The sequence below is a fragment of the Adiantum capillus-veneris genome, chromosome 13 (assembly GCF_014529385.1).
Source record: "Adiantum capillus-veneris isolate H3 chromosome 13, ASM1452938v2, whole genome shotgun sequence".
Classification (NCBI taxonomy): Eukaryota; Viridiplantae; Streptophyta; class Polypodiopsida; order Polypodiales; family Pteridaceae; genus Adiantum; species Adiantum capillus-veneris.
Window position 1 is genome coordinate 107,483,192 of NC_140943.1, and position 17,568 is coordinate 107,500,759.

General features: G+C 45.3%; 1 protein-coding gene across 1 annotated transcript in view; it reads left to right on the plus strand.

Moving 5' to 3' along the window:
* Positions 1–201: 201 nt before the first annotated feature.
* Positions 202–17,568, plus strand: part of LOC147444602 (nuclear factor kappa-B-binding protein) — a 62,833-nt gene continuing 45,466 nt past the window's right edge. The window contains exons 1-2 of the mRNA XM_086527146.1: positions 202–1,287; positions 1,371–1,507. Of these exons, the coding sequence (XP_086383272.1) occupies positions 742–1,287; positions 1,371–1,507 (683 nt within the window). The 5' untranslated portion in view covers positions 202–741. The remainder of the gene's footprint in view (positions 1,288–1,370; positions 1,508–17,568) is intronic.

Below are 17,568 nucleotides of genomic sequence, written 5' to 3' on the forward strand. Positions count from 1 at the left end.
CAAGCGTAGATCCCCCATGGACGCCCCCTGCCAAATCATGTGACAAGGGTTTTATGTTCTCCTATTGGTCCCTTCTTTGTGTCCCGTGGACCCTCCTGTGTGTGACATGGGCCCACGCTAGTGTTGTTTACCCGAGAGCTTTGGATAGGGTAATTATTATTACTTTAGTTAAATGCAATGTTCTGATGACACTGTGCCGCCAATGTATGTGCATGAGAGAGAGAGAGAGAGAGAGAGAGAGATTTGGGCGCCGTCTTTCCGTCGATGCTGCGGATGTTCCTTCCGACTCCTTGCCTGCGATTTAGAGTGCTGTGCATCCTTGGATTCCTCTCTCTGAACTGGAACAAGTAAGCTTTACGTTCTCCCTGCGGCGCACACGCGCGCGCCCAGAGAGAGAGAGAGAGAGAGAGAGAGAGAGAGAGAGAGAGAGCGAGAGCCGATTTTGATTCTCTTTCACAAAAACATCGTTCTGCACACGTACGCCCGCTTGTATGGAAAGTAGGGAAACTGAGCACCCTGCATCAGAAAATTGACTTCATTTTCCAAGAAGGAAGACAACATTTTGAGGGCCTATCAGTCAGGGTTCTCGACGTTGATGCATCCGGATGCAAGCAAAGCAGCTTGTCTAGCATGGACATATTCCAGCAGAAAGCCAGGCATAAATTGACTGAAGCTGCCTCGTTATTCACATGTCATATGAACGATTGGCCTACCGGTGGATTGACAACTTGATTGGGTTATATGGCCTTGCGGCAGCAGATAGAAAGAAAAGGTACAAGTGGCCAGGCCCAGGCAATGCCTGGCCGCAAGAATAACCCCATCAATACAGGTATTTCAGCTTATCCATTGCCAGGTAAATATCCGCAAGGATGCAACATCGGCATTCACACTACCAGTAAATATCCTCAAGCAAGCAGCATGAATGTTCCGACTTATGCAACGCCCATCAATAAGCATCTCTACACATGCAATGTGAATGTGCCAGTGCAGACCATTTCTAAAAGCAAGCAGCAGGTTACCAATTCCTCATCAAGGATAAGTCAACAAGCAACTTTAGATGTGGCCATACCATCTAGCTTTTGGAGATTGCGGCCACATGTTTCCCTTGATTATGATGCTCACTCACAGAAGGTAGTCTCTAAGAGAAACCAAATTGCTGCATCATGGCGTCATCTCTCCCCTCAGCTTAAGTGGAAGAAGCATGAGAACACAGTGGTTGCAGATGTGTTCGAAGTTCCACCGGAGTTGTTTCAGCTGAAGGATTTGAAGGACATTCTGAGCTTAGAGGTGAATTGAAAATCATTTCACGCCACAGAAATTTTATCACAATGCACTTGCTCCTAACCTAATTTGAGCTTTTCAACTTGTAGGCTTGGAAGGAATGCCTTTCACTGTCGGAGAGGAGGTTTTTACGACAATTGCTTCCAGAAGGTCTCGACCATGGAAGCTTGGTTCGTACAATATTAAGAGGAGATAATTTTTGTTTTGGGAATCCTCTTGCAAATTGGTAATGACTATGTGCTTATATCCAGGGCATATAGCTTTCATTTTACTTGTTCTCTTTTTTGCACATATAGAGAGCAGGATTATGATTAAAGGTCACTTGCATTTCCAGTCACAAGTGGATGACACATTTTGTGTTTGCCATTTTCTCTTCTTACTCGGTATTGAGCACTAAGTCCTTGGCTCCTACGCACAGGCTTTTTGTCCCTTTGTTGTATATTTCACTGTTTTAGCAGAGTTTTTCATCCTATTTATATTGGACAATGGGCGAAAGCCCGATCCAACAATATCGTGTGAGTGAATGAAGAACATCGCATCAGCGAGGAAGGGTTTTTGCTGTATTTGGGAGGGGGGGGGGGTGGTACGGGGGGGCAATCAGGCATGCCATGTGCTGTTTATTGGCTTTGCCCATTTGCCTCCTTTGCTGCCTTATGTAGGCTGCTCCACATGGCATGAGATCATCCAGTTGCGTATGGCTCTAGCAGTGATGGAGCAATTCACATGCTTACACTCTTGCTCTCATTCATTGATCAGCATTTTGGTATTTGCTGTCTGCTTTGGGGTTTTCTTGTTCTCTCCATCGTCTTATCTACTTCATGTCTTTCTTCCATTGTCTTTCTCGCTTCCATTCACTGAGCGCTGTGACATGTACTCATCAAGAGGACAGTGAACTAATACTTCTACGTGCACATGTATTCACTCATCCAAAGAGAGGTATGGACAATGAACCAATAATTCTACTATTACTATATGCATTAGATATTTATGTTTTACCATGTGCTACTTGCGATGATAGTTCTATAGGGATAGTCCTCATTTGATACTTGTCATCATCCATGTCAATTGTCAAGTGAATTTGGTTAATCATGAATCATATTCAGTGACTTTATTCCCATCGAGGTGACCCGTGACAAAGGGGTGGAGTAACTCCCCTCTTGTGCTGTCCACATGGCACCAAATTCAACCTGCTGATTCATTGGTAACTCTTGGAATAGTCAGTGTTAAACCAAAAGCCTCAAGGTAGAGCTCTAGTATCTGAGGAGTATTTGCTAAGTCCTCCTCCTCCATCCACTTGGCATCAATAGGCGGGTAATTGCCGAACAACGTTGTGTCAGCTTACCTTTCACTTTTCTTTTGTTGTGAGCCAGGACCTGTTCGAGAATGAGTATCTCTTCTGTCTCTTCCACTTTTGGTTGCTCGTCGAGCTCCCTGTCCACTGACACGTCACCTTTGAAAGGTCTCAATAGACTCACATGAAATGCATTGTGAATCTTCCAAGTATTTGGTAACTTCAGTCTGAAGGATACATCATTTATCTTTTCTTGTATCTGGAAAGCTCCATAGTAGCACATACTCACCTTTGGAAAAAGTCTCTCCTTACCCTTCCACTTCTGTAATCGTGCTTTCTTAAACCTGAGTTGCACCCAATCATCTTCCTTAAGCTGCAAGTCACGTCAATGCTTGCCTGCTGCCTTCTTATGCCATGCTTGAGACTTCTCCAAAGCCTCCCGTACCTTGGTAGAAGCAGTGTCCAGATCGTGTGTATACTGATATGCTTGAAAAATCTTATCTTTGGTACCTTTCTAACATCCTCGATAATCTCAAATGGTGCCTTCCCATAGACGTGTGAATTGTGTTGTAAGCAAACTCCACTAAGAGCAATTTTTTTTTCCATTGAGTCTTCTGATGAGAGACCTATGACTTTAACAAGTCTAAAACCACTGAATTGGCTATCTTTGACTGCCCATCTGTTTGTAGATGAAACGAGGACAAGAATTTAAGCCGTGTGTATATATTCTGGCATATTGCTCTCCAAAACAATCCTGTAAAGCGAAAGCGGGGATCTCTGTCTGATACTATAGATTCAGAAATGCCAGTTGATATTGTGCTAATTCTTTCTATGTTTCGTGGTGCGTATGCCCTATCAACCATCTCATTTTTGTGCTAATTTTTTCGATTTTTTCGATTCTTTTAGTGCTAGGCTTCATTATGGCCGAGTCTGCCCTTGATTTCCGGAGTCATGACAGAAACTCAGTACGTTGATCTATGTGTTGATGTATGCATATGTGTGCATGCGTGTGGTGTGTGTTGTGTTTGGGAGCATATGTTAGTACCTAATTCTTGTCACGTGCACATCTAACCCTATGTGCATGTGGACAAGCTACTTCAGGTCCAAGGTTCAGGTAAGCTTATGAAGTGTTCTGGCACCTTTGTGAGCTTGTGCGCATGCCGTGCATATCCAAGCACTTAGAGTAGTTGCATATCCTTTGGTTGCACACAACATGATCATCAGCATGACAGTCACTACCCATCATGAGCATTTTACAATGCACAGAACCCATTTTCCCTATTTATCCATTTTTCACTTATTATTAATAAGTGACTTTGTTGAGGAACTGGGTAGGGCAATTTTGCTAAGTTAATATATAATAAACCTAGCGCTAGCACTTTCTGGCAGAAGAGGCAGTTGAAGTCCACCAACTTACAATGCACCTTCTCAGCAAGACCGGCAGGTGACCTAGCGTTTCCAGTCAACAATAGATCAAGACCAGTGTTTGGCTTCAGTTTCAGCTTAGCGTTTTCAACAGCATCGGCGTTAGCAGATTCCAGTTTTAGGTTTAGCATTTTTGCAGATTGCTCCATCGTTTTTGCAGACTGCAGATTGCTGTAGCGTTTTGCAAGTTCCTGGCGACAGATCGGCCCCTAGCATCAGCGTTTTCAGTTTTCAGCACTCAGACTCCGCAAGATCAGCCCCAAACCTCGCAGATCTTACCTACCCGCAGCAGATCCTCACCGCATCGTCAGATCAGCCAGCGTTTTCAGATTTAGCCCTCTGTTCGCAGATTTCAGCATCTGTGTTTCAGCACATCGTCGTCGCGTCGGCGTCCTCATCGACACAATGTCAGAATTCTGCAGTTAGCAAATTTGCAGGTTTCAGCTCCTAGCGTTTTCAGTTTTCAGCCAGTCTCGTCATCGTCATCATTGTTGCGACATCGTCGGCAAGTCCATCGCACTAGACCATTGTACCAGATTTGTGCAATCAATAGTGTAGACCTCTCTCGCCATAGCGAAGGGGCCCTTGGAGGAGGGTTTGACAACCATCTGGTGTCGTATTCTTCTCTCTCTCTCTCTCTCTCTCTCAGTCTCAACACCTTCATTCACAGTGTCATTCACTTTGTTTGTGATCATTTGCACTCTCTCACTAAAGGAACAGAAGGCTCTTTATTTTGTAAGTAAAAGGAACCCTTGAGCACAGTTTGGAGCACTCATCTTGAGCAAAGTTCAACATTCACTTCCGCTGCACTCTACATTGGTAATAGAGCTTTGTATCACTCAAGGAAAGAACCACATTTTTTTTTTGCTTGTTGCGGTCCCACATAACCCAAGTCCACTTGGGTGTGTCGATTCCTAATCGTGTTTTTGAAGAGTGATACATCTAACCCTATGCGTACGTGGACAAGCTACTTCATGACAAGGGTTCAATTTAGTTAGATTAGGAAGTGATTTGGCACTTTTGTGAGTCTGTTCGCAGACCGTGCATGTCCATACACTTAAAGAGTAGATGCATATCCTCTAATTGCACACCCACAGCATGACATGTCCTGTTTAGTCCTCATGCATAGCATTCAGTAGCAGATAATGACCAACAATAGCCTTGCAGAGCTAATTGACTTTGGAGCGTGGGAACCACCTCTAAAACCCTTTAGTGACTTTAAGTTATTTAAATAACTTATAAACTAATGGGATCGTGGAAATCACCTTACGTAAAGCTGCTCGACCTGAACTTAAGGCAGCATAAAAGGAAGTCAGCACTTGAATTGAAGACTAGATCGCAGAAGAAGTGGAAGAGGACTTCAACGTTTCTCATGAGTGCTGACCAGCCAGCGTTTGCAAAGGCATCTTGCTGGCGACTTTCAGCCTCAGCAAACCTCAGCCAAAGACCAGCAGCCACAATCTAGTCCGATCTCGCCGGCGGTTGCAGAATCCAGCCAAGTACCTGTTCAGCCAGCGTTTGATCAGCCATTGACGCTGTCGCCGTTGCAGATTAGACCCAGGTCAGGCCCAGCGTTTTGCACTTCCTACAGACCGCTGGCATTCTCAGTTTCAGCCATTAGCCTCTACGAACTCGCCTAGAACCTGAAGTAGATCCTCGTAGCGGGAGCTTGCCGCGACCCGGATCGGCAATAGACAGTTTTCAGCAAATAAGGAACAGCCCAGAAGATAGCATTTTCAGCCGTCGTCATCGCCGTCGTCTCCAAATTTAGATCCACCTTGCACCATAGTCTCACGACTTGCATCGGCATCTTGTACCAGATTTGTGCAATCAATAGTAGAGTACTCTCGCCATAGAGAGTGGGGCCTTCAGAGGAGGGTTTGACAACTTTCTGGTGTCGTATTCTTCTCTCTCTATCTCTCAGTCTCATGCACCTTCATTCACAGTGTTTATCCACTTGTTTGTGATCACTTGCACTCTCTCAGTAAAGAACGGAAGGCTCTTCCTTCCCTAAGAAAAAGGAACCTTGAGCACAGTTCAGAGCACTCATCTTGAGCAAAGTTCAACATTCACTTCCGCTGCACCTAACATTGGTATCAAAGCTTTGGCAGTGTTCTGTATCAATTAAGGAAAGAACCACAAGAACCACATAATTTTTTTTTGCTTGTTGCGGTCGCACGTAACCCAAGTCCACTTGGGAGTGTCGATTCCTAATTGTGTTTTTGAAGAGTGACAGGAAACCCAAGCAAGAAGGGCTTGTCGAGCCTCCCCTTGCTCTCTTCTCACTCATTGCGAGCGGACCGTGCACTTAGCGGCCGGCCACTCAACGTGAGGTCGGAAAAAGCAACCTTGGTGTGAGCGCAAGGCCGCCAAGGGGTGCGCCCGCAGGGAAGAGAAGAACTCGGGTGAAGAGAAGATCCTTCTCTAACACAGATTGCAAGCGACAGAAGAACCTCAAGAACCTCAAGAACCCAAGACCCACAAGAACCCAAGTTCCTCGTGAACTTAAGAACCCAAGACTTCAGTGGATGGTCATCACCCGAAGAGGAATGGATACTAAGCATGCAGGTGATGAGCATGGGAGTGGCGAAGAAGAGTTTTCCTCACCAGGAGGTTTTTCTGACCCTCCCCCTTCTCCATCTATTGTCACAAAGTGATGACGTGGCTACCAAGAGCAGAAACCCTAAAAATCTTGCAAACCCTACTTTCTGCAAGAAACCCTAATTTTACAAAAAACCCTAATTTTTGGAAACCCTAACCCTAACTGCTGGCTGAAATCAGGGTTTGCAGGATTTTTAGGGTTTCTGGATTGTTATTGCCAGATTTAGCAAACAGACTCATTTCATTCCAGTGAAGAAAACAGTCAAGCCGGGTCACTTAGCGAGACTGTTTGTGGCCTAGATCTTCAGATTACATGGCATGCCTGAGACAACTGTCTCTGACAGAGACCCCAGATATACGAGTTTGTTTTGGAAGGCAATTTGGGAGAACATTGGCACGCGGTTGCAGTTCTTGTCATCGTTCCACCCGCAGACTGATGGGCAATCTGAGATTGCAAATTCAGTGGTTCTAGATTTATTGAAGTCTTATATCTCTGATCAGAAGACTCAATGGGAAAAGTACTTACCTTTGGTGGAATTTGCCTACAATAACACGATACACTCTTCGACGGGGAAGGCGCCATTTGAGATTGTTGAAGGTGCTGAGAAGGTTCCACCCTTCCTAAGCACGAAAGATAAGATCTTTGAAGCGGATGAATATACACAAGATTTGGATATGGCTTTTGCCAAGGTTCGCGAGACTTTGCAGAAGTCTCAAGAATGACAGAAAAAGGCAGCGGATCACCATCGTCGCGACATGAAATTGAAGGAGGATGATTGGGTGCTCTTACGTTTTGAGAAGGCATGCCTACGAAAGAAAAAGGGAAAGGAGAGGCTTTTTCCAAAGCTTAGTATGCGATACTACGGACCTTTCCTGATCACTGAAAAGATAAATGATGTCTCCTTCCGATTGAAACTGCCAAATACTTGGAGGATTCACAATGCATTCCGTGTGAGTCTCTTGAAACCTTTTAAGGGTGATATGCCTGATGATGGGGAGCCTGATGAGCAACTTGAAGTGGAAGAAAACGAGGAGATCCTTGTTCCTGAACAGATTTTGGCACATAAAGATACGAAGACTAAAGGTAAAGTCCGAAGGCGGTTCTTGGTTAAGTTCAAGAACTATCCTGCATTGGATGCGAAGTGGATGGAGGAGGAGGACCTAGCAGATACTCCTCAGATTGTGAAACTTTAGCTCGATGCTTTTGGTTTAGCATAGTCTTGTAAGGTGCAACGGAATGAATGTTGTATTTTCTCAAGATTAGTGATCTTTATTGCTCAAGGTTCCTTTTAGTTCTTAGGGAAAGAGAGAGCTTTCCGTCTTATGGAGAGTGCTATGATCACGAACAAAGTGAGTGGATTGTGCGTGCAAGTGAATGAGACCGAGAGAAGGAGAGAGAAGAGATACGACACCGAGAGGTTGTAAAACCCTCCTCCGAGGGCCCCACTCTCGTCGGCGAGAGTGGTCTACTTGATTGCACAAAGGTGTACAATGCGTATGCAATGGACTGGTGCAATGGGACTATGCCGATGACGACGACGGCGACTTAGGCTGAAATCTGTGACTTTCTTGGTGGCTGAAAATGACCGTTTCTCGCTGTTTTAATGGCTGAAAAAAGACTGTTTTTGTCGGGGTCGAAAAGGTGATGAAAAACGCTGTTGTCATCTGCTCTTTGGCTGCGTTTTTGGGGAGAAGTTCCTTGCTGAAAAACGCTGGGACAGCAGAGGGTTTCTTGCTGAAATTTGCAGGTTTTCAAGTGCTTAACAACTCCTTACCCGGCTATGGTGATCTGGTGCAAATTGCTTGATGAAAACGCTGAATTGGCTGAGGGTTGTCTGGCGTTAGTAGTTGCTAAAAACGCTGATCTGACCAAGGCAAAAACGCTAGCTCTCACTGCTTGCTGGCGATCTCTGCATGGGAGGAAAAACGCTAAGGCAGCCAGAGGAATGGGGGATCCCAAGTTGAAGATGATGCAGGGGAAATGGGCCTCACCAAGATGCTTGGAGAGGGTCTTGCTGAGAGAGGGAGGGAACACATGTTGCTTGGTAGCCTGCTGTGCTCCTTGGCTCATCTGCCAATTTGTGCTAACTTGGGTTTGCTTATAAATTAACTTACCCAATTTGCTCTATTGAGTACCCAACAAAAGTCACTTAATAAATAAGCGAAAAATGTCAAAAATAGGAAAAAATGGGATAAAGTCATCTAAAAAATCCCCAAACTGACTCTTATGGAATCTGATGGAAATGCTTATGCTTATGCAAGGTGCAACCAGAGGATATGCATCTACACTGAGTGACTGGGCATGCACGGTCTACGAATAGACTCACAAAAGTGCCAGATCACTCCTAATCTAACTTGACTGGACTTGACGGAAACCCTGTTATGGTGTAGCTTGTCCACGGACACATAGGTTGGGATGTGTCACGTGACATCCCCTCCTTTTTAAAGTGAGGTACTGGTACTGAGCTGCATGGCTTCCTTGTAGTGTGCCAACAACTCTGGATAATCCTTGAAGAACTCTTCGTCTACCCACACCGCTTCATGGGTTCCTCGATCTTTGAACTTCAAAAAATATTGTCGTACTTGTTTCTTCGAACCATGACGAAACCGATGCAACAAGACTTGCTCCAGCTCCATGACTTCTGCTTCATTGATGATCTCCGGTTCTTCTTCTTCCGAAACGTCCTTTGGAGGTGTTCCCGGAAACACTTTCAACCAAGAAACATGGAAAACGTTGTGCATTGACCAGGAGTTAGGCAACTTCAAATTCATTGAAACCTCATTAATCTTTTTGATGACCGGAAATGGACCATACATACGAAAAGATAATTTAGGACATTTCTTTCCAACTTGCTTAAGATGCTATTTCATAATTCGTAGATACACCCAATCTCCTTCCTTGATCGAGACCTCCTGACAATGCTTGTTAGCGTGTCGAGAATAAGATTCTTGAGCCTTGCTTAGCCGAAGCTTCACACTCTCAGAAATCTCATCCAATGATTGACTCTCAGCATTGGCATCATGCATTTGACTGACCGATCGAGTCAAGAGTGATTGGAATCGGCGGCTTTTGGCCGCCTCCTACGGAGTTCGACCAATAGCAGAAGAGAAGGAATCATTGAGAATAGCCTGAACCAATGGGAGATAGAGCTCCCATTGAGACTACTGATCATAAACATAAGACTTCAACACATCAAAAGCCAACTGATTATAAATTTCCGTTTGACCATCTGAGTGTGGATGAAAAGCGGATGAAAAATTCAACTTTGTGCCAAAATTTTCAAAGAGTGCACGCCAAAAGTTGGACGTAAACTTAACATCCCTATCTGAAACAATGGACTTTGGTAAACCACAGAGAGGGTACCAATGCTTTATGAACAATCGTGCAACATCCTGTGCAGTAACTGTGGCCTTACAAGGAATCAACATGCAGAATTTGCTGAAACGATTAACTATAGTTAAACATTGAGTGTTCCTTGAATGCTGACTTGGTGGTAAGTTAGTCACAAAATCCATAGAGATATCCTGAAAAGGTCCCTCAAGAATAGGCAGCGGAAGCAAGAGGCCTTGCTGCTTACCCCGAGGAGCTTTCACTTTTTGACATGTAGTGCAATGTGTGACATAACTAAACACATCTTTTCGCATTTAGGCCAATAGAAAAATCGTTCAATCTTTTCCAATGTGGTGTTCATACCCCTGTGCCCACCCGTGAGAGAGTCATGTGCATCATGCAATATGGCTGGCCTGAGAGAGGGCAACAAACATAGACGCTGGTGAAAAAATAACAATCCATCACGAACGAGATAGTTGCTGGGCCCTTGGGAAGCAAGAGCCTGCAACCAATACTTACCAAACTCCGAATCTGCATACTGATTCTTCATGATGTAGAAGATGCACACTGTATAGAAAAAGTGGTTCTTGATTCAAGAGCCAAAATCTGTCCTTTGCGACTCAATGCATCTGCAAAGGGTTAGCTTTTCCAGGTACATACTCAATCAAACCGCCAAATTGCTCAAAAAATTGTGACCACCGCGCTTGGCGATCACTCCAATGTGCACTAGGCATAGACTGCAGCCACTTGAGGGCTTGATGATCTATGCGCATTGTAAACTCTCTACCATACAAAAAATGCTTCCAATGCTTAAGAGAGTGAATGAGAGACAAAAGTTCTTTATCATAAACTGAATAATTCTTTTCCGCACTATTGAGCTTTCGGCTAAGGAAAGCTACAGGACGACCATACTGTTGGAGCATAGCGCCTATGGGGACATTGCTCGCATCCGTGCATACCTCAAAGGGGTCCTCCCAAGAGGCAAGGATAAGACACTGTGCTTCTGTCACCGCAACCTTGTAACACTTCATGAGAGATTCATCAATGTGTGTGTCAGAGTCATGAAAAGATGCAGGTTGTGTTGTGACAGAGTTTGTGGTAGTTGTGGGTGCCTTTGGTTCTTTAGGTGGGACTATCTTAGGACAGGTCTTCTTAATGTGACCCTTGACATGACACTGAAAACATCTACCTTCTTTAGCATAAATCACTTGTTCTTCTGCCGTGATGTATCCTCCGATAATCCCTTGAGAAGCTTTTTCATTAGGGTTAGCTTAGGTTTTGCAAGTGTTTTAGCTTTACCCTTAGATTCATTGTTAGAGTTCTTTTCCGAGGAATTAGAGGAAGAAGGGCTAGAAGAATTACCATTCTTACCGTTCTTACCATTCTGTGTGGTCTGAGAATTCTGAGATGTCCCTTGAGAAGACTTGTTCTCCTTAGGCTTTCCCTTGTTGTGCTTCATCTCTTGGGCGAGAGCGATTGCTACCGCCTTGTTGCGATCCGTGGGGTCAAAGACTTCAACATCAAACTTGATGTATTCGTCCAACCCAAAGAGAAAAGCCTCTTTGTGCTCATCATCCGAATTGCGTAGTTGAGTGCCTAGCTGCAAAACATGGTTAGAAAACGACATGACTGGCATACCATGTTGCTTGAGATTACTCCAATCCTCTTTCAAGCGTGCAAGGTACTGAGGTGGCATACACCGCGCCTTGAGCTTGTCTTGGAAATTAGCCCAACCAAAAGAGAGGGGCGTGAAATCGTCGGCTGTCTCTAGGTGCGCGGCTAGCTGTGCCTCTTGCCATGCATGGTACTAATTGATGCCATCACCGGCAAAGTACTTAGCTGTTGTCAAAACTTTGCTATTTCCTGTTTTCTTAGTTGTCGCAAAATAAGCATTAAATTGATGCAACCAAGAATGAATAACTGTAGCATCCATCTTACCGTCATACTTACTGAAAGTCAACTTTTTTGTAACTAGATGGTTGGAATCCGCATCGTGGCTTGCACCACTTGACGAACTTCTACGATCTTTGGGTGGTTCAATCTTCGAGGCTAGGACATGGGAAATAAATTCTTGATTACGAATCTCCCTTTGAGCTTCTCGCTCGGCGTCCCTTTCTGCTTTGCGTTCTTTTCGTTCAGCGTGCTCTCGTTCGAGAGCAAGTCGATTTTCTTCTTGTTGTGCGGCTAATCTTGCGTTTCTTTCGTCGCGCTCGCGTTCTAAAGCAAGGCGCTTGTCTTCCTGTCTATCCATCATGGCCATCATTTGCTTCATCATTGCCTCCATAGGGTCTGGTGTAGATGGCGAAGGGGGAGGGTTGGAAAAATCTCCTGGTGGGGAAAATCCTTCGTTGCCTCTCTCATGCTCATCACCTGAATGCGAAGTATCCATGCCGCTTCGGGTGACGACCATGCACTATGATCTTGGGGTCTGAAGCTCGCGAGGAACTTGGTTCTTGAGGGTCTTGAGGGTCTTGAGGTCCTTGATTCGTGAGAATCTTGGGTTCTTGAGGTTCTTGAGGTTCTTGAGGGGTTCTTTCGCTTGCAAATCACGTTGGAGAAGGATCTTCTCTTCACTCGAGTTCTACTCCTTTCTGCGGGCACACCCCTTGGCGGCCTTGCGCTCACACCAAGGTTGCTTTTTCCCACCTCACATCGATTGGCCGGCCGCTAAGTGCACGGTCCGCTCTCAATGAGTGAAAAGAGACACAAGGGGAGGCTGGACAAGCCCTTCTTTCTTGGGATTCCTGTCACTCTTCAACAAAACACGATTAGGAATCGCCACGTCCAAGTAAACTTGGGTTCGTGCGATCGCAACAGCAAAAAAAATTCTTGTGGTTCTTGTAGTTCTTTCCTTGAGTAATGCAGAACACTTCCAAAGCTCTGATACCAATGTAAGGTGCAACGGAATGAATGTTGTATTTTCTCAAGATTAGTGATCTTTATTGCTCAAGGTTCCTTTTAGTTCTTAGGGAAAGAGAGAGCTTTCCGTCTTATGGAGAGTGCTATGATCACGAACAAAGTGAGTGGATTGTGCGTGCAAGTGAATGAGACCGAGAGAAGGAGAGAGAAGAGATACGACACCGAGAGGTTGTAAAACCCTCCTCCGAGGGCCCCACTCTCGTCGGCGAGAGTGGTCTACTTGATTGCACAAAGGTGTACAATGCGTATGCAATGGACTGGTGCAATGGGACTATGCCGATGACGACGACGGCGACTTAGGCTGAAATCTGTGACTTTCTTGGTGGCTGAAAATGACCGTTTCTCGCTGTTTTAATGGCTGAAAAAAGACTGTTTTTGTCGGGGTCGAAAAGGTGATGAAAAACGCTGTTGTCATCTGCTCTTTGGCTGCGTTTTTGGGGAGAAGTTCCTTGCTGAAAAACGCTGGGACAGCAGAGGGTTTCTTGCTGAAATTTGCAGGTTTTCAAGTGCTTAACAACTCCTTACCCGGCTATGGTGATCTGGTGCAAATTGCTTGATGAAAACGCTGAATTGGCTGAGGGTTGTCTGGCGTTTGTAGTTGCTAAAAACGCTGATCTGACCAAGGCAAAAACGCTAGCTCTCACTGCTTGCTGGCGATCTCTGCATGGGAGGAAAAACGCTAAGGCAGCCAGAGGAATGGGCAATCCCAAGTTGAAGATGATGCGGGGGAAATGGGCCTCACCAAGATGCTTGGAGAGGGTCTTGCTGAGAGAGGGAGGGAACACATGTTGCTTGGTAGCCTGCTGTGCTCCTTGGCTCATCTGCCAATTTGTGCTAACTTGGGTTTGCTTATAAATTAACTTACCCAATTTGCCCTACTGAGTACCCAACAAAAGTCACTTAATAAATAAGCGAAAAATGTCAAAAATAGGAAAAAATGGGATAAAGTCATCTAAAAAATCCCCAAAATGACTCTGATTGAATCTGATGGAAATGCTTATGCTTATGCAAGGTGCAACCAGAGGATATGCATCTACACTGAGCGACTGCGCATGCACGGTCTACGAATAGACTCACAAAAGTGCCAGATCACTCCTAATCTAACTTGACTGGACTTGACGGAAACCTTGTTATGGTGTAGCTTGTCCAGGGACACATAGGGTTGGGATGTGTCATGTGACAAGTCTATTTGGAACGGAACCCAGAATTCAGCTTGGCCGGAGATCTGGTGCAGTGGGATGCACAAGAGGGGAGTCGCTCCGCTCCTTTGTCAACAGATGCCTTGATTTAGATACTAGAGTCACTGATGCCTCTATGAGCTTCAAGGATACTGAAAGCTGGCAGTATTCTGCTGTATGACTTTATGAAATGGAATTCTTGATTATGATACTGCAATAGGGGTTAGTCAATCGGACATCGATGAGGTCCCGATTGGACCTAGATGTGATTGCTAGCTACATTGCCGATAAATCATGGTCTAAGATCCGAATGAATGTTGAATGTCATGTGATGTCCTGTGATGTCTGGTGATGTCCTGTGATGTCGTGTGATGTGACTGTCGATTTTGTACATGTGCTAGATGTGTGTTCCTAGTACGTAGGTACTAACAGTCAGTGTCTGCTAAGACGGTTTATGGCTTTTGTCGGTTTTGCAGGCGTAATCGCGGTCGATTACAATGCTTTCAAGAGGGGGGTATGTCACAAAGTGATGACGTGGCGGACAGCAGAAACCCTAATTTCTGCCAGAAACCCTAAAATTCCTGCAAACCCTAATTTTTGCCAAAAACCCTAAATTCCGGAAATCGCGGAGGCGGAATATTTTTTTTTTTTTTTGGAAAATGATGAGCGACGCGAATTTTGCTTTTGCTTTTTTTTTTAATAAAAAAAAAAGAGAAAAGACTCTCAAGAGAGAGAGAGAACTGATGCTTTTGATTTTAAAAGCTTTTGGGGCTCTGCTTTTGGGCATCCCTTGTAACCTTTAAATTAGTGGTGAGGGCCTCACTTCTCAGAGCATCTGGACGCAGAGTCTGAGAGTGAAACCCTAACCGCTCTCTTGTACTTTGATGATTGATTAATACAAAAAGAAATACCGAAAGGGGCGCCAGTCTTTGGGGCCAATATCTCTAGGCACGGAACTCCGCCGGGCCAGTGCAAATCTATTGTGATCTGTGAATTGTTTTGAAGTGGTTATTTGGTGCTGTCGCGGTTGATTCTTGACTCGGAGTGTCCAAGTTTGTTACAGCCCAACTCACTAGAAGTAAAGCTGGACCCTCATACACACACAAAAGATAGCGTAAAGAGTGATGACGTGGCACTGTTGTACGGAACTCCCGCAAAACGTGCGGACATGCTGACGTGGTATTCTGTATGGTCAGTCGCGCAATTCGCGCTGTTGAGTGCCACGTGGCAGTTGCTAGTGCTAATGGGTTGTGCAATCAAAGGGTATGCAGCTACTCTAAGTGCCTGGACATGCACGTCCTGTGTACAAGCTCACAAAGGTGCCCAAACACTTTCTAGGTTGATCTAAACCCTAGAAATGAGTACAGCTTGTTCACATGCACATAGGGTTAGATGTGCACGTGACATTATGCCCATGTCGAGGCTGAGTTAGAGGTCTCATGTGCAGAAGCAGACGACAAATAGCAGTAGTAGTTATATGTACCAGGGGTCTTTCCATCGAGGACATGTTTGACTATGCCGACCTCTCTAGGACACTTGTATATGTAGCATTGTATGAACATGGAGTCTTTCCAAGATCTCTCTCTCTCTCTCTCTCTCTCTCTCTCTCGCATTCTCAGATCTCCTGTCTCTTTCTACCTTAGTGCTCTCTCTTCTCCATCGTTGCTTTCACAAATTTAGCTATTGCAAGGCTACAAGTGTTTAATGCACTTGTATGCTTCTCAAGGCCAAGGGCCTTTAAATATGTGCAAAGGGCTTAGTCTCTGACACTCTTTTGGGTGAAGGTGTAGAGCGTGTGGTATTGGCCTGTTCAATCCAAAAAGGGCGGTAGACTTTACTTCAAACCTTGATTTAGCTTTCACCCATTATTAGTCGTCTATTATACCTGCGCTATAGTGACACAAGAGAGGGGAATGGGATACAGATGCTAGAATGCACCTGTATTAGAAGACCGACACCAGATTGGCCCCTAACTTAGGCGCCCCTTTCGGTATTTCTTTATGGTTCAAAAGAGGGAATGAATGCTGTGGATCCCTACAAGCTGCCCTGCACAAACTTGGCTGAATTTCAACTGTTCCGGCTTGATTTCGGCAGCATAGCTGTACTAGGACCCTTCACAGTCAGTATTCCCACGCATTGACTGATTTTCCCGACGCATACGGGCACTTTGCAAAACCAGGCGAGAATCTGCAGCACGCTGAATTCTCTGTTTTCAGCCCTGAAAATGCGCCAGATCGCCTGTACAGCGGTCCCCTTGCGTCCCCGAACCTCCTGGGGGTATTAGGGTCCGTTTAGGGCCAAAACCCTAAACCTACAAAAATACACAGCAGGCTGAATTCACTGTTTCGGGCTCCATTTCGCGTGCCGGTCGCATCCGTAGCAAGTCCTCGAGCTCCCACACCTGTAGGGCTACTTGCCCTTTGAAACGGACGAGATTTCTGGCGTGAAACCTCTCCGAATTCACCTGTACCTGCGGGGGGATTAGCCGCTAGCTAATCCAGTACCTGTACAAGAGGCTCTTGCCTCGGCAATCACGCATGAACCCACACAACTGTACATTGGTCAAATGAAGAGCCCACTAGTGGGGCATAACATACTGCCAAAGGGGAGAGAGAGGGCAGTGCGTAGCGTGTAGGGCATCACTCGTGGCACCGCACTGTGCATAAGAGGGAAAGCAAGCACTCCCTAGCTCTTAACCTGTGACAAAATCTGAAAATCAGCCTCCTCTCTCATTTTAGGCGCCCCCTCTCTGGCCAAGAGTAGCAGAATCCTCACAGAGTGCCACATGGCACGTTTTCCGACTTTGGGCATTCCCGGCTAAAATATCTCAACTGGTGCGTCAATTGACTTTGCAGTAGAGCAAGAAAATGTTCCCTTTGTCATTCCAGAGGTAATGACGTCAACACATTTTCAGGTCCCAAAATAGCAGTTCCCTAAATTTTAGGAGATGCTGCCATTGTATCTTTCTAGGTCATCCGACCCTCTTTGTACACTGCGGCCACATCCAGAACTGAAATGTAGCCTCTGTAGCAAAGGATTCCACTTTGGCTAGTCAATGACCCCACTTGGCTAACCATAGTCCTTGTCCAACCTTAGTGCTTTCTTGCCCTCAGGCCTGGACTCCCTCTGGACAGTTCCACACTAGCTATGCAATGCAGGGCAGTTAGATTTCCCGAGGGGTGTTTCCAAAAAGTGAAAGTAAATAAATAATAAGAAAGAAATCAACAAAAAGGATAGATAGTAGTCACACGCTGGTGACATACCCCCCTCTTGAAATCTCAAACGTCCTCGTTTGCATCTATGTCGTACATGCTCACAGTCAACACTGATGTATTCAACACCTATCGACACATGTACGACACATACATGCTCATTGTCAACCCTGGTGTATTCAACACCTCGTCGACTCATGTATTACCTGTGTGTGAACCCTGTCCCAATGACATAGTGGTAGCTTCGCACTCTGCCATTGCTTTGAGTCACTAACTTTCCAATGACAAAATGGTAGCTGCACATGTTGCCATTGTCTTATAGTACACGTT